The sequence below is a fragment of the Nematolebias whitei genome, chromosome 10 (assembly GCF_014905685.2).
Source record: "Nematolebias whitei isolate Nwh7 chromosome 10, NemWhi1, whole genome shotgun sequence".
NCBI classification, from domain to species: domain Eukaryota; kingdom Metazoa; phylum Chordata; class Actinopteri; order Cyprinodontiformes; family Rivulidae; genus Nematolebias; species Nematolebias whitei.
In genome coordinates this window covers 5,228,835-5,251,847 of record NC_056507.1, presented here as the reverse complement: position 1 = coordinate 5,251,847, position 23,013 = coordinate 5,228,835, and the positions used below count along the sequence as shown (strand labels likewise).

Genomic DNA, 23,013 nt, shown 5'->3' with positions numbered 1-23,013 from the left:
TGGCTGGGAGGGGGAAAAAGCCTTAATACAGTTTCCTGTGTTGTCGTGCATCAGTTGAAATACTGTAAAACGCATGCAGCCACTTGCCCACTGCACAAAGCTCCGCCCCTTTTTGGGTAAATAAACTGAGTGTTAATTGCAGCTCCTAAAAGGTTTGTGAATAAAATAGACTTTTAGTGCCCAAATATTACGACCTGCTTAGCAAACAATTATAACATGTTGTCCAATCAATAATCATCAACTTTATACAGAAAAACTATTGTTTTTAATTGAAGTTCATCAAATTGGACGAATAACTGCATATAGCCTGATGGTTCATATGCAGTCATAAAGTATTTAATCTGCATATGATAGCATGTTTTGGCCCCTCTTAGTGAACCTTCATAAATAAAATATATATACAGTGAGGAAAATAAGTATTTGAACACTCTGCGACTTTGCAAGTTCTCCTACGTAGAAATCATGGAGGGGTCTGAAATGTTCATCTTAGGTGCATGTCCACTGTGAGAGACACAATCTAAAAAAAAAACATCCGGAAATCACAATGTATGATTTTATAATAATTTATTTATGTGTTACTGCTGCAAATAAGTATTTGAACACCTGTGAACATCAATGTTAATATTTGGTACAGTCGTCTTTGTTTGCAGTTACAGAGGTCAAAGGTTTCCTGTAGTTCACCAGGTTCACTGCAGCAGAGATTTTGTCCATTCCTCCACAGATCTTCTCTAGATCAGTCAGGTTTCTGGGCTGTCGCTGAGAAACACGGAGTTTGATCTTCCTCCAAAGATTTTCTATTAGGGTTCAGGCCTGGAGACTGGCTAGGCCACTCCAGAACCTTGACATGCTTCTTACGGAGCCACTCCTTGGTTCTCCTGGCTGTGTGCTTCAGGTTATTGTCATGTTAGAAGACCCAGGGAAGGAGGTTGTTCCCCAAAATCTCACAACACATGGTCCCGGTCATCCTCTCCTTAATACAGTGCAGTCGTCCTGTCCCGTGTGCTGAAAAACACCCCAAAGCATGATGCTTCCACCCCCATGCTTCACGGTAGGGATGGTGTTTTGGGATGGTACTCATCATTCTTCGTCCTTCAAACACGGCGAGTGGAATTAAGACCAGAAAGTTCTATTTTGGTCTCATCTGACCACAGAACTTTCTCCCATGACTCCTCTGGATCATCCAAATAGTCCTGGTCAAACTTCAGACGGGCCTGGACGTGCGCTGATTTAAGCGGGGGAACCCTCCGTGCCATGCATGATTTTAAACTACGACGTCTTAGTGTATTACCCACAGTAACCATGGAAACAGTGGTGCCAGCTCTCTTCAGGTCATGGACCAGCTCCTCCCGTGTAGTTCTGGGCTGATTCCTCACCTTTCTTAGGATCATTGATACGCCACGAGGTGAGATCTTGCATGGAGCCCCAGTCCGAAGGAGATTGACAGTCATGTTTAGCTTCTTCCATTTTCTAATAGTTGCTCCAACGGTTGATCTTTTCTCACCAAGCTGCTTGGCAACTGCCCTGTAGCTCTTTCCAGCCTTGTGGAGGTCTACAATTTTGTCTCTGGTGTCTTTGGAAGCTCTTTGGTCTTAGCCATGTTAGTAGTTGGAGTCTTACTGATTGTGTGGGGTGGACAGGTGTCTTCATGCAGCTAACAACCTCAAACAGGTGCTTCTGATTTAGAATAATAAGTGGAGGCGGACTAACAGGTCTTTGAGGGCCAGAACTGTTGTTGATTGGCAGCTGTTCAAATACTTATTTGCAGCAGTAACACACAAATAAGTTATTTAAAAATCATACATTGTGATTTCTGGATTTACTTATTTTTTTAGGTTATGTCTCTCACAGTGGACATGCACCTAAGATGAAAATTTCAGACCCCTCCATGATTTCTAAGTGGGAGAACTTGCAAAGTCGCAGGGTGTTCGAATTCTTTTTGGATCTCTGCCTAAATTAACAAACACTTTACAAACATTTTGTCCCCGCCCCACATGAATGTAACTTTTAATAAACCTTTCAAAATGTTCGTATTCACCGATGCGAAAGACCGTTGTCTAATTTAAGACGTGTCAAGGAAAGCATAAAACCACGAACGTGTCAACAGAGAGATGAAACAGTTTCCATCGTGTGTGTTTCATTGGGAAGATGAAGGCTTTAACTGCGGCATTACTCAATGTCACGACATGACATGTGATCTTCTTTTGATCCTCACTTATCTCAGTTATGTCCTTTGGTTTTAAATAAACTAGCATTTATATTTAGCCAGCTACTCTTTATGTACACTCATGACCACGGCTTGATGAAACTATAAAATCTATTAAATTAAATCAAAGGGGCATTACGGCTGTAATGTGTGCCAGTTGTCATGACCTCTCAGAGCTTAAAAAGATCTATAAAACATTTTGAAATGGGGTTTTGTGAAAATGTTATGAATAAATAACATCTTATTTGTTGGAACTATCTTACTTTAGAGGAAAATTAATTTTGTCTAGATTAACAAGCTAAAGAATAGTGTGAGCGTGACTAAGACCAAAGTGGGCTGCTGTCGTTCTAAAACCGTTTTAAATTTTATAGAGCTTCATGTGAATGTTGTCTCCTAGACCACCCCCCAAACGGCCTTAGCTTCTGGCCGAGGCCCCCCTCGCAAACCCAACAATGTTACAAAATATAAAAAGAAACGTCAATTTTTAGAATGTTTTAACTTTTATTCACTGTATTCAATTAATTATTACTGCTGCTGAGCATAAAAACATTTATTAACCAACGTGTTTTAAACATATTCCCACGAAAAAAACAACTTTTCAACAAATTGTTGACCAGAAAAACTAAATAAATCTAACCTCACTCTCAAGCGTGTTTATCTGGAAATGACAGATACAGATTGCCCTAGTGTGCAATTTTTATTATTACTATTTTTTTAATTTTTGCTTTTTTTAAATCGTCTTCTCTCCAGCTTTCCGAGACCCCTCTTGCGCCCCCTGGTGGCCCCCCCAGGGGGCCGCGGCCCCCCACTTTGAGAAACACTGTCTTTTTGTATTGCTGTCAATTTTTCATTACATGGTTGAATACATCACATATAGATCATGACTTTTGGTTTAGTTGGACCCAACTCGGGGAGCTTAAAGTATAAATTAGTAATTTACTTAAATAACGAAACAAACGCTGACATGTCAGCAAAACTTACATTTCTAAGGAAACACAGAGGGAGGACAGAACGTGACGCCATACAGGACAACCCATGGACAGGAACAATAAAGAAACGCAGAGTGTATGGACACTAACAAGGTGATGAACACAAACACCTGGGGAAGGACAACAGGTGTTAGAGGAGGTGCTGATCACAAGAGGGAGAAACACCGAGGAGAGCAGGACAGTTGACAGGAAATCACAAAAACACACACAGATCCTCTCGATATTTGAAGACTGGCCTTGTTTTAAGATGACAAAATGTAATTTGGTAGTGAGTCTGCTCGCCAGTATTAGCTCATTCATAGGGCATGAGTGTATCGACTTTCAAGGTGAGTTTACTCCTCTTCAAACAACTTCAATCTCTAAAGTTTCATCTTTAATGCAGATGGTGTTATTTAAACATTTACGCCTCTGTTGGTTTTATGTTAGTTATTCCAGCAGAAATCTTATTTTATTCCTGCTAGGAGTGCACAAGGCCGCACTGAAATCCTACAGCTTGTGCTGCTTTTTGCTTTTGGAAATAGCCATATATTTCTGTGTAATTAATCAAGTAATACAAAATCGACAGTGGTAAAAAGTCTGAAATACTGCTCACATTAGCCTCTAATAAACGTTTAAAGACTATGCTGTAGATGCAGCAGCAGTCCTATTGTTTTGTGTGCGTTTGACTCGGCTGATTGGTCTGGACAGAATTAAACTCTTATTTCTTCAAACTCCCATAAAGCTATTTACAACAGGTAAGATAGTGATTGTTCACAAATTCAATTTCTGTCAAGGGATCAAAAAAGTACATTTCCATTCTCTTCTAAAAATCCACATAATCCAACTTGTCAGAAATTTTACTTTAAATATCAGACGTGTGGCTGCACAGTGGCTCAGCTGGTAGAGCTGCCGCCTCTCATAAAGAAGGTCGCTGGGTCAAATCCCAGCCGGTGGGGGTGGTCATTCTGGGTGGCGTTTGCATGTTCTCTCCGTGCATGCGTGGGTTTTCTCCGGGTACTCCGGTTTCCTCCCACAGACCAAAAACATGCATGTTAGACTGATTGGTAACTCTAAATTATCCCTAGATGAGAGAGAGAGTGAATGGTTGTTTGTCTCTATGTGTCCCTGTGATGGACTGGAGACCTGTCCAGAGTGTCCCCCCCCTCTCGCACAGTGACTGCTGGACGTGGGCCCCATGACCCGAAAAAGAAGAAGCGTAAAAGATCAGATAAAATAAGAACTTTAAAGATCCCGCAGGAAATTGTTAGTTAATGGATGGACGCCAGACAGGTCAGAGAGGAGTGGTGCTGCTTGGCGCTACATGTGCCTGGAGGGGGACAAACGTCTCCGGTATCTTCATAAAAAGACATTTCAACAGTAAGAACAGCACGAGAGAAAATGTTTCTGGTTTTGATGCCAGACTTGAACACCATAGTCTACCTTGAAACCAGTAATCGGCTCATGCCTCACGCCCCACACAGACTCAGGTGTGAGCAAACAAACGGCACGTTAAAATTCTGCAAAACCCACGTCAGGCTTCTTAAACATCCTTTTTGCAGCTCTGCTAGCAGACATAACTCAGTTCAGAACCGCTACAGTAGCATGTGCATTGTTCAGTAAAGGAAACAGAAAGTGGCATGCATTAAAAATAAACAAAGCCGTGTTAACTTTGTGTTTTTGTTTGTTGGTAGTTTCACAAAAGCCTCTCTCCTTCATCACTGCCATTAACTGGTTGGAAAAAAAAATGAAATGCAATGTTGACGAAACGTTTTTAAAATTCTGCTTTTCTTTCGTCATTTGTAAAGAAATATCTTTCTTTGGTTATTCTGTAAAATCTTTAAAAAATGTGTCACACTTCTGCTTTTTGCACGCGCCACAAACACGTTCAGTGTGCACGTGTCAGCAGCCGTTTTTTTTACCCTTGTTTATATCTGCACTCGTGTGATCAGCGCAGTACGAAGAAGCCTGTAGTGTTTACATTGTTCAGTCCAGGAAACCCAAAACTTGGAACCATTTTATACTTCTAGAAATAAACTGTAATAATGGCTCCTTAATCGTAATTATTTTGAAGAAGTTGAAATTATTTCCCACAAAGTAGTTTTACACATACATTTAATATAAACACACTCCTGTGGAAACTACCAGAACATTAGTGTTTGAACAGTAACTGCATGGTGTGTGAATTAAAATCCCCCCCTCCATCCTTCCTCCCTGCACTCCCCCCAACTCCTCACAGGCTCGCTCTGCTCTGGCCTCTTCAGTGCCTCAGCCCTCGGGGTGTCCTGTAGCGCCCCCAACCTGCGGGATTACGTCCGCACGCACCACCACCACCGAAAGCCACCTCTGTCCCCCGGCAGTCTGCCATGCAAGATTGGCATGTTTGGTATGTTCACCGTGGTGTCGGTCCTCCACTGTGGGGCAGGTGTTTTCATCTCCACGCTTTCCCCCCCACCCCCAGCCTAAACGGTCTTTTTTAAACTTCCGCTGCTTCTCACCTAAACTTCAAAGAATTGATCTTTCAGAAAATTCTGCCCTCTTTTGGTGCTTTGCTTGATTTTTTTATTTTTAACCAAGGCTCCCCTCTTTTTTCCCCACCATTTTTTTTCTTCTCCAATACAGTTCAGCCATTTCACAAAGTTGTTTTGCTCCAGTGATTTCCTGTGTGCACAATGATGGATGACAGCTGTGTAGCTGATGCTGAGCATGCCAATGTACTGTATGCTGGAAAGTGTGATCCTCTATTATAATCAGTCATCAATGTTTCTCCACATCATTCTAACAGGGTTCCTACACAGTCCTAAAAAGTACAATTTATTTCAGTATTTTCCAGGTAAGTGTAGGAAAAAAAAAAGAAATAATCATGAAATGTGTTAATGCTTCCTGACTCTGTTACTTATTGCATTTACTACAAAAATCAAAATCTAACTTTTTAAAAGGTGTTCTAACAAGCCTGTTATATTTGTCCCCCATCGTGGAGCGACAAGGGGGATTTAGAAATATCCTCTGTCCATCTGTACACGTCATGAGCATAACTTCTAAAGTAAGTGAGGTACCAACTTCCATATACCGTATTTTCTGCCGTACCCGTCACACCTCCCTATAAGTCACATCAGTCCGAATGTGTCTAATAAAGTGGAAAAATCCATAAATATGTTGCGTCGTCGTATACGTTGCATCTATTATGCGTCACTGCTGACAACCCGGAAATGTGGTCCGGTGTTGTGCCAAAAATCAATTGGCTGCCAAATGGCGGCCGCAGGGACGTGCACGGGATGACTTTAACAAGAATTTAACAAGATTAACACTTAAAAATAATTATTTGTTTGTTCAAAATTATAGTAAAGGTGCGTCTCCGTCTAACTTTTACTTAAAAAATGCATTTCAATGGTCAAATCAGCTTCATTTTGCCGAGGCGGCGCAGCGAAATGAAGCTGATTTGACGGTTGCTCCAGGCAGACAACGGTGGCATGTTATGGCAAGCCGATTGTGTCATTAATAGCCACTTTACCTATTGCATGATACAACGGCATGCCGTACTACTCGACTGCCATCTAGCTGCTGAAAATGGTAGTGTTGAGTATTTTTAGTCAGAATGAATGAAAATGGTCATATCTCAGCCAAAACTTGGTTTAGAAATCATGGAGCAGTTTAAAATGGTAACATAATGAAAAACTCTTACAATAAATATGGGGAAAAATCCATAAATATGTCGCTTCTGCGTATAAGTCGCAGGGCATGTAAATTATGCAAAAAAACCTGTGACTTATAGGTTGAAAAATACAGTAGGTGTGTGGCTACATCTACGCGTAAGAAAGCAGTGTCCCCCCCTACCATTATACAAGCAGGGCGCCCCGCCATGTCAACAGAACCGAGCGCCTTGCCTACTGAATCGAACCAAACTCCACCCCCACTCCGTCGACATCTGCCAGCACTGACGTAGCGTTAAGCTAGTGGTGTACAATACAGACACGCTAGCTAAAAAGCTACAGTGGTAGCTCCCTGTTTCCCTCACACTGAGCCGATTCCTTCACCACCGCCGCCCCACTCGAAAACCGTCGGTTCAAACGGCAACACAGACGTGTCTCTGTGTCTCGACAAAAATCAAGGAAGAGATGAGCGCCCTTTCAAGGCAAGTAATGTAGAGGAAACACTGGAAAGGTTCCTTTCGAAAAATGGTTTGCCACTTCAAAATCCAAGATGGCTGCTGCCATATCATATTACCGAGCTGGATAACTTGAAAAATAAGCAACATGACGGCTTCTATTTTGATGTGTGGCTGCATCTTGGTGTAAAAAAGACCCCTATCAAAAATTGGGTTGCCATGTCAAAATCCAAGATGGCTGCCACCATGTTTATATGTAAACTGGCCACCCTGATAATTTGAGGAAACTATGCTTTCTAATTTTTATATTGTTTAAAAGTATAATTTCATCCAATAACTGAGGTGGCCAAGGCCACCATTAGCCACCCGCTGGCTCCGCCATTGTAAAATTGCTCCCTCCACTCGTCAGGATCTATCACTCTGCGCTGCCTCGATCAAGCAAAATAAATTAAATCCTACCGCTCTTCTTATGCTCAGTAGAAGACCTCCCCAAAAACATCAAGGTTTACTTTCATTCTCTGTTCAATTCCAGTCCAGAAAAACACTCATCTCAAAAACTACTAACGTTCACAGTTCAAATCGGAGAGCGGGGACATCAGAGCCTGAATGGAAACGATATGAAGGAAGAAGAAAGTGACCAAGATGCTACTTTTGATCAGATTACTAACGTCTGAAAGTTAAAATCAGGATCACAGATACTGCACTGCTTGCTTGAATAATATTTTTGTTGTAATGTCATCAAAAATGTAAAAAAGAAAAAACATTTAGCAGCCCGTTGCTAAAAAAAAATAATTCCAGTCATATCTGTATTTGATCCAAAATATTTTTGCTTGAAAAAATGCTAAAATGTAATATTTAAAAAGAAGAAATTAAAACAGAGCAGTGTTTAGGAAAACCAACGGTTCTTTCAGCTAGCTGTTTGTCCTCACTGATGCTTTGTAAAGTCGCAGAAAAATATCCTTAAGGAAAAAACTAATCCAATTATTTTACAACAGTAACTAGAAAAAAACCTAAACAGTTGCACTGTACAAATACAGTAAAACAACAAAACATGATGTTCTTTAAAGATGTTTTGATGTCAAAATGGCTCACAAAGCTCAGATTTATGTCTGGAAATGTACAGAAATTGAAAATGGACAGTGTGTAGAAACCCTGGTACGATCACATCCCTGTGGGCTTGGAGCCGTTCTCTGTGCATGTTGCCCCTCTGTGTGTGTCACATTACTTCAAAGAAATATACCAAAGATTTCAAAGATTGTATACCGTAATGTCCGGACTATAGAGCGCACCCAACTATACTAAATTTAAACAATTTTGTACAAATTTAAGCTGCTCTTGTAGCCGCGGGTCTTCACGTTGGAACATGATTTTTTACACTTTTAGTTAAATATGTACTGGTAACATACAGAAATACATGTAGTATTTATTTATATTTTTCTGAACAGTGCCTTTAACACGGCTGGTTTAAAAAAAAAAAAAAATACAGTAGGATGGGGAAGTTTAAGATCGTCTTCGTTGTACGTTTCCACACAATAGTTCTCTGCATTTAACCCATCACATGTGAGGTACACCCAGGTGGGGCAGTGGGCAGCTACGCAAGTTCCCCGGGGAGCGACTGGGGATTAAATGTCCTGCTCAGACATGTGGACATGGCTGGGAGTCGAACGCGACTCTCTGGTCCCAAGTCGGCTGCCCTACCTCTAGCTTACCAGGAAAAGTCATTGAACACCATCTTCATCTTCCTCCTTCAGTGTCAGAATTGAAGAGCCTCAGAAAAACTTCATCACACACGTCCTCAGTTTGTTTCGTTGTCAAACAATACAGTAGTTTACCAGGAGGACACTGATGCTGTCTTCATAGTTCTGCTGCAAGCTTGTGCACCGCAGAGCTAAAGTTATTCTGCCCATCCAGGGGAGTCCCCCCCCCTCACATGTTCTGTGCATGGGAAGGATTACCCCCCTTCCCTTTCTCTCCTCCCCGTTTCATTGGTTCGGCTGTGACCTGTCTGGTAATTTCATTGATCAGTTTTTTATTTTTTATTAAACTTTATTTATACAGGTAGTCTCACTGAGTCACGAGGACCCACCCCCCAATAGAGACGTGTGTTGGGCAGCTCTGCGAGTGCTCTGGTGCGATGAAGCTGAAGGTTTTTGGTGGCATGAAGCTCGTTAGCGCATCAAAAAAAAAAATCCATAAATTAGCCGCAGCATTGTATAAACCGCTGGGTTCAAAGCCTGTGGGAACAGTAGCAGCTTATAGTCCGGAAATTACGGTAATTCAAGCTAAAGTGAGGCCCCGATGCCGGGCTCTCTTGTCTTTTTATTTTTATTAATCAAATTTTGCAGTAATCTGTAAAGAAACTCGCCTTGTTTATTAACTGGAACTCTGTAATCCTCCTAAAAATAATCCACATTCTTCTCTTAATAGTTTACACCAGGCTGCTTATAGTGAGTTGGTCGGTTTATCAGGGCCTACTTACCCAAACTGCTCTTATCAGAAACGGTGGACGAAGACTTTAGCATCCTCAGGTTTAGTTTGTGGATTCAGATTAATGACCATGTGGACGTACGTCGTTATTTTCTGTGCAGATTAAATAAACCAAAAACACAGAGCTGCTCAGTGGAACCACTGGGTGTCACTCTGTAAAAACTGCCAGTAACGGTTGAATCGTGTCGTGCTGCTGCCTTGAAGACGGACGAAGGTTTGGATCCACGTCAGGGTTGTTTTGTTTAAGCAGCAGTACGAGCAGAAGAAGTGAAAAATACATTTCAGGTCTGAAGAGAACCCGCGGGCTTGTTGGTAAGTTTCCCTTCAACGGGTGTTTCTCAACCACCCATGATGGTCCTCACGAAAATAACGAATGACGTTTTAGTCGACAAAATTTTTGATTTTGTGTAGTTTTTTTGTTTATTTGTATGTATTTCTTTTGTTACACTTGTTTGATCTTTATATTAAAATATTTAATGAACTGGTAATATCTGTTCAAAGTGGCTGGCTAGTCTTTTATTTACTACTTTAATGCTTCGACAGTAAATATTTTTAGACGAGTAGAATTGCTGTAAAAATGAACCCACTGAAAAAGATCAGTCTCTCAGCTTTACGTGAATTAGGCCTTTTTTTTTTTTTAAATAAAGATTTTGTTTCAATAACAGCAGATTTGACACCCTTTGTAAAAAATGTATCTGAAACAGAACTATAATGAGTTGTCAGAACAATTTAAAACATTTATAGAGGCTTAAAATTTACTATGATGTTAATGTTTAGCTTGTTTCATTGTTTGTGCTGAGTAAAATGACATTTTTGATTGTCAGCCTGCAGGATGTATCTAGAGAGAACAAAAACTAATTTCTTTTAAGAAAGACGACCAACAAAGCTGCAAATACAACAAATATATTACATTTAAAAGAAAATTGTATTCAGCGTATACAAGTGGACCATGTTCCAAAAGCGTAGCAGCAAAAAATAAAAGCTAATAATTCAATGAAAAGTCAGTTTTTAAGCGCAAAGGAATTGTGGATATTCCAAGTGAATATATTTTACTAATAACCAAGATATAAAATGGGATGTTACAGTTTACATTTATAGCCTAATACAGGTGAATCTAAAAGAATTAGACTATTGTGATAAAGTTTGTCATTTCAGGAAGCGAAACTCGTTTATTACAAGATTAATTAAGCACAGATTGAAATATTTCAAGCCTTTATTTCTTGTCATTTTAATGATTTTAGATTACAAATAATGAAAAACCAAAAATCAGTGTCTCAGAAAATGAGATTATTGTGAAGAGGTTCAATATTGTAAACTCCTGGTGTTACAGCCGAATCAGCTGATTGACTCTGAGACATGAGCATCACATGTGGTACATGAGGTGGAATGGAATTGTGTACTCAAGGTCTCAGTTACGCCCAAAAATGGCAACGATATAAAGTATATTAAAGAAAAGAAGAAGCAGTATACAAGGATCTAAGATATACATTAAACAATAATAATGTAATATAATACGGTGTATTAAACAGCAGCCTGAACATGAGTCTGTTGTGAGCAGATGGGTATGAATACAGCAGCTTATGAGTCTAACAGCCTCAGGGTAGAAGCTGTTCCTCAGTCTAGTGGTTCTACACTTAATGCTCCTCAACCTCCTTCCTGAGGGGAGCAGGGCAAAAAGTGTGTGTGCTGGGTGAGTGTGGTCCTTCATGATGCAGGTGGCCCTCTTCCTGCATCTGGAGGTGTAGATGTCTGTGATGGTGGGGAGGCTGACTCCAACATCTTCTGTGCAGCCTTCACCACTCTCTGCAAAGCTTTTCTTTCTGCAGCTGTGCAGCCTCCATGCCACACATTGATGCTGGAGCACAGGATGCTCTCCACTGCACACCTGTAGAAGGAGGTGAGGACTGAGCTTCCCAGACCAGCTCGCCTCAGCCGCCTGAGGAAGTAGAGTCTCTGATGAGCTTTCTTCATCAGGCTGGTGGTGTTGTTGCTCCAGCTGAGGTTGTCATTCGTGCACACCCAAGTACTTGTAGCTGGAGACCACTTCCACCGCAGATCTTATGTTCGGGGGGTGTAGGTGAGTTTGTTTGTAAATCATAATCATCAAAATTACAATAAATAAAAGCTTAAAATATTTCACTGTGTAATGAATCTTTGTAATAAACGAGTTCCAGTTTCTGAAATGACTGACCCAAAAAAAAGAAACTTTTTCACCATATACATGTTTTTAAATGCTCCTGTAATTCATTGAATTGTGTTTGTACGTGAAGTTGTACGTTTGTGTGTTCCTTTTGTCTCTCTTGTTTGTGAGCTATAGATTTGACCACAACTATATTAAAAAAAAAAATCCCAGTCAACTTAAAACTGTTGAGATTATCGTTTTAAATATTTTTTTCTAAATTGTTTCTTTGATCTGCCGACACGTTGAACCACCCGAGGCCATTTTCCCATGAAGTGGTTCTCCGTAGCACAAATTTTTACTCTGGATGCTGTTGAGCAAACATTATTGATGAATTTACAGACCAACTGTCTGTTTTGTTCTGTTTTCTCTCCTCTATTTTTTTTAGTTAAGGTTACAAAACACTCGCAGGCCAACAGGTTGACACACATACCAGCAGCCCGCAGTAATCCCAGTTACCTTTCTTTTTCCTCAGAGCTGCTCTCTATGCCGGCAGTAAAGAGATTTTCTGTGTCGTTTGCCAGGCATCCGACCAATGGTATGTCTGCTTTTATTCAAGTATATCTCGACAATCCTCCAGCTTACCTGTTATCTTGCATGACCCTTTGGTGGGAAAACATTTTCCATGTTTTCTTTATTGGGGATTTGGACATTTTGACTGTGGTAATGTAATGACATGGAATTGGCTCCAAGAGTTTCTGTTTCATCACACAGCCTGGTGTTTGTGTTGTTGTCGGCCTTCACCTCTAACACCAACTGTTCTGCCTGCACATTTAAGTTTAATTTACCTTTCTGATCCTGCTGTTTGTTCACAACGTGCCTTTTGTGGGAATATATCTTCTCCCTCGGATGTATTTCCATACGTAGATAATCACTCATAGATAACCACCCATTAAAACTTGTTCCAATGTGCACTTTTTCTTGTTTTATATTGAATATTAAATGGTCTTTTTAATATCTGACTACACTCACAGATGTGTTTGACTGACTGCTCTCCAAGCACAAAGTAAAACGCTCATCGAAACTTTAAGATCACTGTTTTAAAGTGAGTCACGAATGCAAGAGTCCACACTTTTTCAGTTCTAGTTATTTATAAATCAGGATATAATAAAAGGATCTGATCTTTACCCGTTTCTAAACTATTCAACATGTCCATATACGTAAAAACCTACAATTAAAAGAGGGTGGACTTTATTTTCTTTTTTCAGCACAGGAAACAGTGGCTCAGAATAAATTGAGACAGAATTTAGTGGGAGAACTGGTTATTTAGATGAGTACTGGATCACTTGTAAGCTGTTCAAAAGGTTTAAACTATAAATGTACGTTTTATGCAAAAACACCAATTGAATTTGTTTGGTAATAGTTCAGTTATCCTGTTCCACTCGTCCCATTTTATAGAGATGAGATGTATATTTTTTTGCAGGGCGATACACATGGTCGATTCTAGAATCTGACTTTTTGGGGTGCTTAGCCCCCAGTACTGACGATGGCTCTTGGCTTGAACAACACACCCCATGGTGAGGTTTGTGAAGTGCAAAAGTTTACAGCACCTGGTATTCCTAGGCGGTCTCCCATCAAAGTACTAACCAGGCCTAACGCTGCTTAGCCTTCGAGATCAGACGAGGTCGAGCGTGTTCATGGTGGTATGACCGTAAACGAGGGGCTCGGTCACAAATAGGACTTTTTTAAAGGATCGTAGCAAACAAAAACTAAACTTATGCAACCAGAAGTTACAACATATATCTACATACAAAGCACAGCTAGCTTTAAGCACAGACCTGGGCATTGTACGGCCCCAGGGCCACATGCGGCCCTTTGGTTGACTCTGACCGGCCCCCGTAAGGGGAATTACAAAATACATATGTAAACAAATGAAGTTAACCAAATCCAGATATAGATCCTCTCTCAATGATGATGTCATCTTTGCTTCACATCTCCACCTCAGACCTTCAACCTGACTTTAACATTTCCGTTAAAGCCCAACAGAGACTAGACTTCTCTCACTAAACAAGAAAAAAGAACAGAAAAACACCAAATGAGATGTTTAGACTACAAATGTAGGCACGTAAAGAACCGGGACTCGAAATCACAGTTCAGTGACGATCACTATTATATGATGTTTCATAATATTTGGAGTACAAAGACAATATTGTGATATATTTACAAAGCTAAGAACTTTTTCCAGCACTATATAAAACTCAAAATAAGTTTTGAGGTGAATGTGACTGAAAATGATCATTAATATAACGTCACAAATGGTAAAAATGTTAACAGTTTACCATTGTACTGGGAAATTAAATTGAATAAATGACATTTTTTGTAAGGAAACCTCGCTTTTTCGTTGCTTAATCGTAACAAATACTCTTACCAGCTTGTTAAAACAGTGCTATGTACTGCTTTTAATAATGAAATACTATTAATATTATGCAGTATTGAGTTAAGTTGAAATCAGGTCTCTCTTGTAAATGAGTCCTCGAGGCTCAATGGGATTTACCTGTCTAAATAAAGGTTGAATGAAAAAGTCATTTGTGCCAGCCCTCCACAATATTTGCTGTTTCTCATGTGGCCCCATGGAAAAAATAATTGCCCATCCCTGTTTAAGCATATAATGCAATTTTGACAAAATAATGAAGGATTTACTTGCAGTTACCTTCCTGTTTATCACTGTTGTATTCAGCTGATCATGGAGACGGCCACCAGTCTTCATCCATCTTTGACATTTTTCCAGACTCCGTTTAGTTTGTTGAAATGTAACAAACTGTATTCCACCCTCTAATCTCTCAGGGTCTGAACTACATGTTCTCCACTGACAACGATGAACCATTTTTTTCTGATGATTTGTCACAAAATCCTTTCAAACACAACGCGTTCGTAATGTTGTCAGAGGAGAAGGGGATGCAGTTCTTGCAGGTAACGTGTGTTTCACGTCAGAACAAATTGAGATTGCTGATGGGTCAGTTGCTGACAAGCCTGCTGAACTGATTGACAAGTGGCGTAGAAGATCCGACTCGTGCAAAAAATTAAAAAAAAATCATAGATATTACTGGCCCATTTAAGTGTGTCATCATTTATTCCATATTTATTCCAAATTTATTCAATATTTTGGTGAATTTAAGGTTTGAGAACTAAGCTTCCTTACAAAATCCTAATGATGGTTTCTTTATTTTTCAGGGGTGCCAAGTTAAAATTGTGCTTGGGCAATTTGTTTCAGTCAGTAGGCACACAAAACATCCATACTAGACAAGACATTGAGACATTAAAATAACAGAGATCATCATTGTTCGTTGAGAAGCCTGATCCCTACAGGGATGAATGAGTTTTTCAGTTTGTTTGTCCAACATCTGGGCTGCGGATACCTGCATCCAGATGGAAGCAACCTGAACTCACCATGGAGTGGTGATCAGGATCTGCCAGAATCAGCACTGTTGGGAAACAAATTTTGGCCACAGGTATAAATGTTGTTGGTGAATTTACGTTTGCAACGACTGCTTTACTCTTTTCTCAGAGCCTATTTGGTGGCATTTTTTTGCTGTTAGCATTTACAGATCCATGCTAATGGAAGATACAGTGATGAAATAGGGCCTAAAAGGCACTGACGCAGTGATTTTACCTTTGACTTGCTCTTTTTATATAGTTTTACTTTCAGAATACATAAGTAATTGTGTAATTTATTCTTCATTTTGATGTTTTACTTCAAAAAATAAAACTTGTACCTGCCATGTGATAATAACACTGTAATAATGATAATTTGCTGCAAGGAAGGCATAAGTGTCACACTTTAGCAGAACAGATTGTGTATATTTACTGGAACACATCTGCAAGCTGTAAATTGTAAGAGTCGTGCGACAATGGCCGTGCAAGATTTTCTTGTTGTTTTTTTTTAATCTTTGCTTGTTTTGTGGGGGGTTTGTGTGTGTTTTTTGTGTTTTCAATAGGCTCATCATAGTCCTTCTGGAATATTATCATCTACACTTTATACCTGCATCGTTTGAGTCCAGAGGAATGTAATATTACCAAATGGTGATGATACCTTAAAACCCAGCAGATTTTTATTCATATGTCTTCTAGTACCTATAAAGCTCATCTACAGATGACACCAGGTGCACAAGCAGCAATCTAATGAAGTGTACCGTTAAAGCGTATAATTTTTCCGTCAGTCCTGGGCCCCGAAACTTCAAGCAACCCTTTACAAAACAATTCAGTTGCTCCAAATTCAATTTTGTGCATTATTTTTGTTTTATTAGTTTGCACATATGTTTGTGTGTAGACACACCTCAAGGCATAAAAGGTGTAATTTGGTGAAGGAAGTACCTGGTGCGTGGATCCATTTACCGTAGATGTGTTTTGTGCAGTCTCATGAAAAGATGGAAATAATATAATGAGGAGTTATTATGCTCAGTGAATCACCCTCTTTACACTCGCTCCCAATAATGATATTTTATGACTTCCGCTCCTGAAGGAGGAAAAAAAAGCAGTAGTTACTTGGCTTTGTATGGCCTCTTTGTCAAAAAAATAAATTTGCATAATTCAAGCAAGGGTACATGAAAGAAAAACAACGAATGGAACCGAGCTAAAGAGACAAGTTGTGTTAGTCTTGGATCGATCAGATGACTTACAGTATTTGTGCATTGCCACAAACAAATGCCCCAAACCAGTTTCTTCTATAGATGACACAAATCTAAAAGTTGTATCAGACTTTGGCTGTTTCGCAACCCTCGAACATTAAATACGATTACAACATTTAGATTCCAAAGTGGTAGAAATTAAATGAAACTGCACTTGTTAAAAGGTTTTGTGAATGATTGCAATGACTCACAGTATCAGAGCAAAGTTGACTGTACAGGCACACTGCTGGTCCCGTTTCATTAGGGTGTGGTACATCTTTGGGCCTTTAAACAAGCAGCAATTCTCCAGTGTGGAATAGTCATACAGCTGTGTCCTCCTCTGCAACAAGTCGTTCCACATCTGTTGTAATTGGACCTCCAGAGCCAGCAGTTCAGCACCTGGATCTGTGTTGACATCGGAGCTAACCCTAAAGATCGGGGACCTGGTTGACAATGTCTGAACCTCAACACGATGTGACATGACGAGGACTGGCCTTATCTTATTGAAAGACTGTACCAGAGTGCTGCCAAGTGCCGCTAGGGGTAAGGTGTAGGATAGAAAGCGAACATAGGATGTCATCGGCATAGAGTTGCACCATCAGGGTACTCTGACCCACTGCCAGAGGTGATCTGAAGACATATTCTGTGACTCCCCACATCAGGTTTGCTAGGATTGATGCTGGTGTGTTTCTCCACACCAGTAGCTGGATTGGTTCTCTCCACCATACATGCATGTGATGGTCATTTGTGGCTATGTACCAAAATTAATTACCAAACATGACATAATATGACATCACTCATATTCAGTCAGTTCATCACACCAAAAGTAGCCATCTCTGGTCTGTTGTTAACGGTAGCCTCGTCATGGGAAACTGAACCCACAGCTCAACTGGTGCCAGTCATCAAGACACAACAGGGAATGTTACTGAGGTGTACAGAGTCCAATACCAGTGTCCATATGGAAAGTTTAGATGTCATTGGAGTCTTTCTGTAATGCTTGACAAACTCAACAGTCTCCTGCCTGATAACACTTTTACCCCCTTTCAGAAGTGACACCATTTTGGCGCTCTGTCTGTTCAAGACTGACTGGTCTGGTACCAACTTCCTTTCCAATTAGACCTTTCCTTCAGGATGTTTAACTATTTTTGTCATCGGCTGTATCTTTTATCTTTTCCTACTGTTCTGTAAAACATTTGCAAGACTTAGGTAATCCAACGTGTGTTGGACTATTGTTATTGACCGCTGAAAGACCATGTCACATGACCATTTAGAAGGGATGTCGCCTCTGCCTCCCATTAGTTAACCTTATTCTACTTCAGTTTATCTGTTCTAACTAAATAAATGCTGGGATTGGCAGTAATTTGATCATTTGAAGTAAATAAAATAGATGTCATGTGTCTTTGTGTTTAGCAATTTACTCATTCAGTTTTACAATGTCCTATAATTTAAAAGTGTGCTGGTATTAAGCTCTGTGCCTTTGTGCATCACAGCTCCTGTTCCCCCTCCTATTCGCCCTCCTGCTCCACTGTGCTGTCACTCTCCTTCTTTCTCCGTCCTCTGCCTCTCATCCCTCAGAGCCCTCAGATGAACTCGCTGAGCTGGCACTGCTCGGGCTAGTCCCTCTGACTGTGGATGGGGCCCTGGCCCACCACCTGCAACACTGCCCCTACCACCTCCGCCTCCTCAAGACCCAGCTGATGTGTGGTCAGGAGCTCCCAGAGTGTCTCTACGGTCAGCCTCTGTGGTCTGCTGTCTGTCTCTTTGTCAGTCCTGCACTCTTGAACTGGCGCAGGAGAAACTGGGATGCTGCTAATGCTGGTTGAGCTTTGCATCTACTGTTGTTCCATTCTGGCTCGTTTTCTGCTCGTTTATTCTTTTATTATCTGCCTTTTAATGGTGTCTGTAATTCTGCATCATGCTCCATTTCATGGCTAAAATTAAAAAAATGCTAGCATGTTTGACAGACATTTCAACTCTGTTTTTCTTTGCTTCTCTAAAGTCAAAATGAAACAACAGTTTGGAGTTTTTATCACCTCTAAATTAGTGATATATCAGAAGGAACATCAGTTTGTGAATTAGGCGTGTGAGGCAGATTTTATTATAAAATCTGAGTAAAGTTCTGAAAAGAGGCCGTGACCTTGATAGCATCTATCAACTAGAAAAGATCTCGAAACACGAGTGCAATAAATTTTAATCTGAATTTTTACATGTTGCATGGTTTCAGCAAAATATTTAAACAATCTTCAAAAGGAAACATATTTTTTTCAGCAATCCCATCCACTGTGATGTAGCAAATTGGAGCAATTTAGCAAAAATAATCAAAGGATAGTTTCTATTTTGTTGTCAAGTACCATTAAATCATTGCAGAGAAAACTTGAAAGGTCTTCAGCGAAACTAGAAATGAGAAATCTGTGGACGGAACCTTGTTAATCTTTTTCAATATCCTAAACCTCTTGAGTTATTTTTATTCAGTTCTTCTCTGAACATGAACATCTTCAGAGCGTCTTCCACTGTATAAAACGCTCTTTAGTCAATTGTCATCAAATACATTTTGACCTGAAGGACTAACTGTGCTGGATGCATGCTGGTTACTTGTAAATCAAACTATGCTGTGGTTCAATTTTAGGTTTGCTTTTTTTTATTTTTTGCATGTTCCACACGGATCTGTGGACTTAAAGCTGGCCATTTGTTCAGCAATGAGACGTTTGTATATTTTTTGGTGTTAGTGGCATCAAATTGACCCTCCCTGTGGGAGATCACGACTAGGCTCCACTTTACAATAACTCTTTTTGCACCCACTGATATGGATGATGTTTAAGCATCTGTGCAAGATTTGGGTCAGTATTGTCTTTTCTGTCATTTTAATTGGGCAATTAAGCAGTAGTCTGCCCATAAACTGCTGGTTTTATGGACTGTTCCTGCAGTCGGTCCTAGCACTCCGTGTCAGCTTGAAAAATGACTTTTATTCTTTGTTGATTGCAGAGACAACTGTGTGAGATGAGCTACAAAAAGCCTTTGTTTGCAACATGACTGTTCTTGCGGCGTTGTGTTAGTGGTGCAGTGCTCAGTTAGTGGTTTGGGCTTTTGCTGCATCTGATATGTGAGCTGAATTTTTTGTGTCCATATGAAGAGACCGCAACGAAGATTATATAACAAACAGTGGACTCATAAAAATCATAGGAGGGAGAATACATTAACTGCTGTGAATATCGCAACTTGTTTAGATGCATCATAAACTGTAATGTGTGGTATTGGTTTTGTTAAATAGCGAATGCTGCTTAAGTCAAAAAACAAAATTCACAATGATAATAACATTTTTTTTTTACATCAACTGGAGCAAAAGTATATTTTCCTTTACTCACAGGGCTCTGGAAATCAGGGAAAACCTGGAAAATGACTTTTCCAGACAGGGAAAATGTAGGAAATTTGAACACTGATCTGCTGATTAAGGGGTTATCTTTTTTTCTAATTGTTTTAAGATGTCCAGGCAGGATGGAGTGGGTGGAGACAAGTTTCAGGAGTGATTTGTGATAAAATAAAAAGGGTGTCAGCAAAGGTCAAAGGGAAAGTTTACAAGACAGTGGTGCGACCAGCTATGTTGTACGGTCTGGAGACCGAGACATGGACAAAAAGACAGGAGACAGAACTGGAAGTGGCAGAAATGAAGATGTTGAGGTTCTCCTTAGGAGTGACAAGGATAGAGAAGATCAGGAATGAGATCATCAGAGGTACAGCACAGGTTGAACTGGGAGGTAAAGTTAAAGAGGCCAGACCATTTAACACAGCTAAAGTCCATCCTGCCTATTGTTTACATGTGTGACATCATAGAGGAGCTAAGATGGCGTCTAAAATGAGCTACTACTCACAGGTGACAGCTGCCTTTAATTAGCAACAAGCCCAACTGGACCTGTGTCACAAATTATTTGAATATCTCTACAATAATATAAATAATTTCATACACCAATCATGTAAACAACTACCGTAGATGTTGTAGAAAATATCACAGCAGTCACGTGCTGAAGTGTCCCTGGGCGGGACACTGAACCCCTCGTTGCCTCCGATGTGTGTCCCATCAGTGTACGAATGTGATAAAGCTCTGATTAGTCTTTGTACAGAACTAGTAGAGTGATGTATGAACGGGTAAATGAGGACACAGATTGTTGTAAAGAGCTTTGAGTATCTTGATAAGATAGAAATGTGCTCTACAAGTACAGTCCATTTACCATTTACTTTATTATTTTTTACATTTTTACATAACCAGCCCTTACTCAGGGCTATTTAGTCAAAACGACAAGTTTGGCTCTGGCTGCAGTGAATCACAAGGTCACGTGACCAAAGTGCCCTCTAATGTTTTCTATAACTCTGCGGGTGACACGGACTGAGATTGTTTGGACGTGTGCAGAGGAGGGACGGTGGGTATAGGACGTTAGATGTCCTCCAAAGAGGAGATATGTGGATGCAGTTAGAACATGGAGGTAGTTGGAGTGAGGACAGAGTGAGATGGAGGAGGAGACACGGATTAATGCTAATATTGTATTATCAGAGTCCATGTTCTGCTTCTACAGTGTACATAATGTCTCCTTACTGATTGGCTATGGTGGATTTTTAGTATCTGATGTTATACAATATATTAATTAGGAACAATAAATTATTGTATGTCCTAGTCGTAACAAGGTGGAGGCTTCGTGGATCTGAGTTGTTTCTTCAGATTATTCTACAGCTGCGTTGACGGTAGAGGAAATCTACGGTAAACATCCACTCTTCCACCGTGCTGCCCAGGATTGATCAAGAATTGTTGTTTTAGTAACTTTTGTCAAAGGAATCTCTTATGAGTGACCAGACCCAACATCTCCCAGCAGAACTTTGCTGAAAGCGTTACGCTGGTTCTTCCTCGTTCCTCAGTCTGTGCGGCCTACAACATGATGTGTAGGTGATCTAAGAACCATCAGACCATTCTTCTCCTTTCAGCAGTGGACACGGGTCAACATGGACGCTCAGCTGCTCTGGAGGTTTGCAACCTGTGACGTTCTGAGCCACGATAGACTTTTTATTTCTCAACAAACTGGATCTTTTTGTCTCCTGCTAAATTAGTAGCCATTTTCAAGGTGTTCCCATCTTGGGTCTTGTTAGTGTAATTTGTTTTTTTATTATTGCTCAGTGACAAAAGATAAGATTTGGCTTGGACATTTATCTCAACAAACTGGAAAAAAGGTGTCTTTAAAAAAAAAAAAAGAATAAATGTTTATCATTTTATGTGAAGTTGATAATGTACAGGTGTTTTTTTTATTGTCCATCATTATTTCCCACAACTTGTCTAGATATTTGTACAATATTAACCATCGTATACACTTTTTTATACATTTTTTTCTTGAGAAATTAAAAAAAAAAACAGAACAAAGTGCACGGTTTATTAACCTTTTGTTTAATCTTCTTTCAAACAGACAAATTGTTTCATCTCCGACTGTGTCTTCACCCTGACTCTGAAGACACAGAGTAATCTGCACAGTAAAATCTCAAACATTGATCATTAAACTTCAGCTAAAAGAAATAAAAACCTCATTCTTACAAGTTCAAAATGGCTTTCAGCGTGACTACCTGCAGAGTTGGTGTGCTGTGCTTTGAACTGGACCTCTTTTTGGTTGGAATATTCTGCTTTTGTTCTTGTGGTTTTACTAACAAGTGAGGGAAATGTAACAGTTTTGAATGTGTGGTGTAACCTGAGCCTGTGGGTGGACGGCACCATCTGATGTGGAGAGTAACATTTGACTGACTCTTGCTCCTTTAGCTGCCTAAATGATGTTGTGGTTAGTTAGTCAACAAAAATAGCCGTTGTTGGCTTCGTTTGGTTTTCAGATAATGAGCAAATAGACCAACGAGCATGCACAGAGACCTGATCCGTTTCCTGCTTCTGATAAAGTGGTACAACAGGCTGTTTCTCTCTCTCTCTCCTTTCTGGATTGCAGGATTCGAAGGTTGCTCCATGGTGCCATCTATTTACCCACTAGAGACACTGCACAACTTGCTCTCCCTGAAGCAGGTGGAAGAGTTTCTCAGAAAGGTGTGCGAGAGCTGCGAGGCCCAAACCAAAACTATGAAAAGTAAGTCCGCACATCGAGACGGATAGGAAAACAAATTTATTATAGTGTTACTTATTATTGAACTACATAGCAGTCCTGAAGTTCTAGACCAAAGCAGAGGATCACAGATTCACAGAAACTGAAGAGCAGTCGAACATTTTTATACGTCCATCAAAAGGCCGACGTATTTTTATATAAACTCTGTCCGTATGTCCGTAAACGTTCCCTTGTTCCACCCATAACTTCTGATCCTGGAAATTCATTCACATATACATAATCATTAGATGGATTGCTTCATACACTGTACATTTCCTGACTCCAAGGTCACAAATCAAGGTCAAAGGTGAAACAAGATATTTGCTTGTCCCACCCATAACTTTTGATCTGCTGAAG

The 23,013-nt window shown here is 40.1% G+C and overlaps 1 protein-coding gene and 1 pseudogene across 1 annotated transcript in view; one reads left to right on the top strand and one right to left on the bottom strand.

Moving 5' to 3' along the window:
• The window catches only part of ppip5k1b (diphosphoinositol pentakisphosphate kinase 1b), a 77,139-nt gene that overhangs the window by 49,266 nt on the left and 4,860 nt on the right, over positions 1 to 23,013 (top strand). Inside the window, exons 26-28 of the mRNA XM_037683263.1 lie at positions 5,408 to 5,554; positions 12,415 to 12,477; positions 22,507 to 22,641. Coding sequence (XP_037539191.1) covers positions 5,408 to 5,554; positions 12,415 to 12,477; positions 22,507 to 22,641 — 345 coding nt within the window. The remainder of the gene's footprint in view (positions 1 to 5,407; positions 5,555 to 12,414; positions 12,478 to 22,506; positions 22,642 to 23,013) is intronic.
• On the bottom strand, positions 13,478 to 13,596 carry LOC119416540 (annotated as a pseudogene).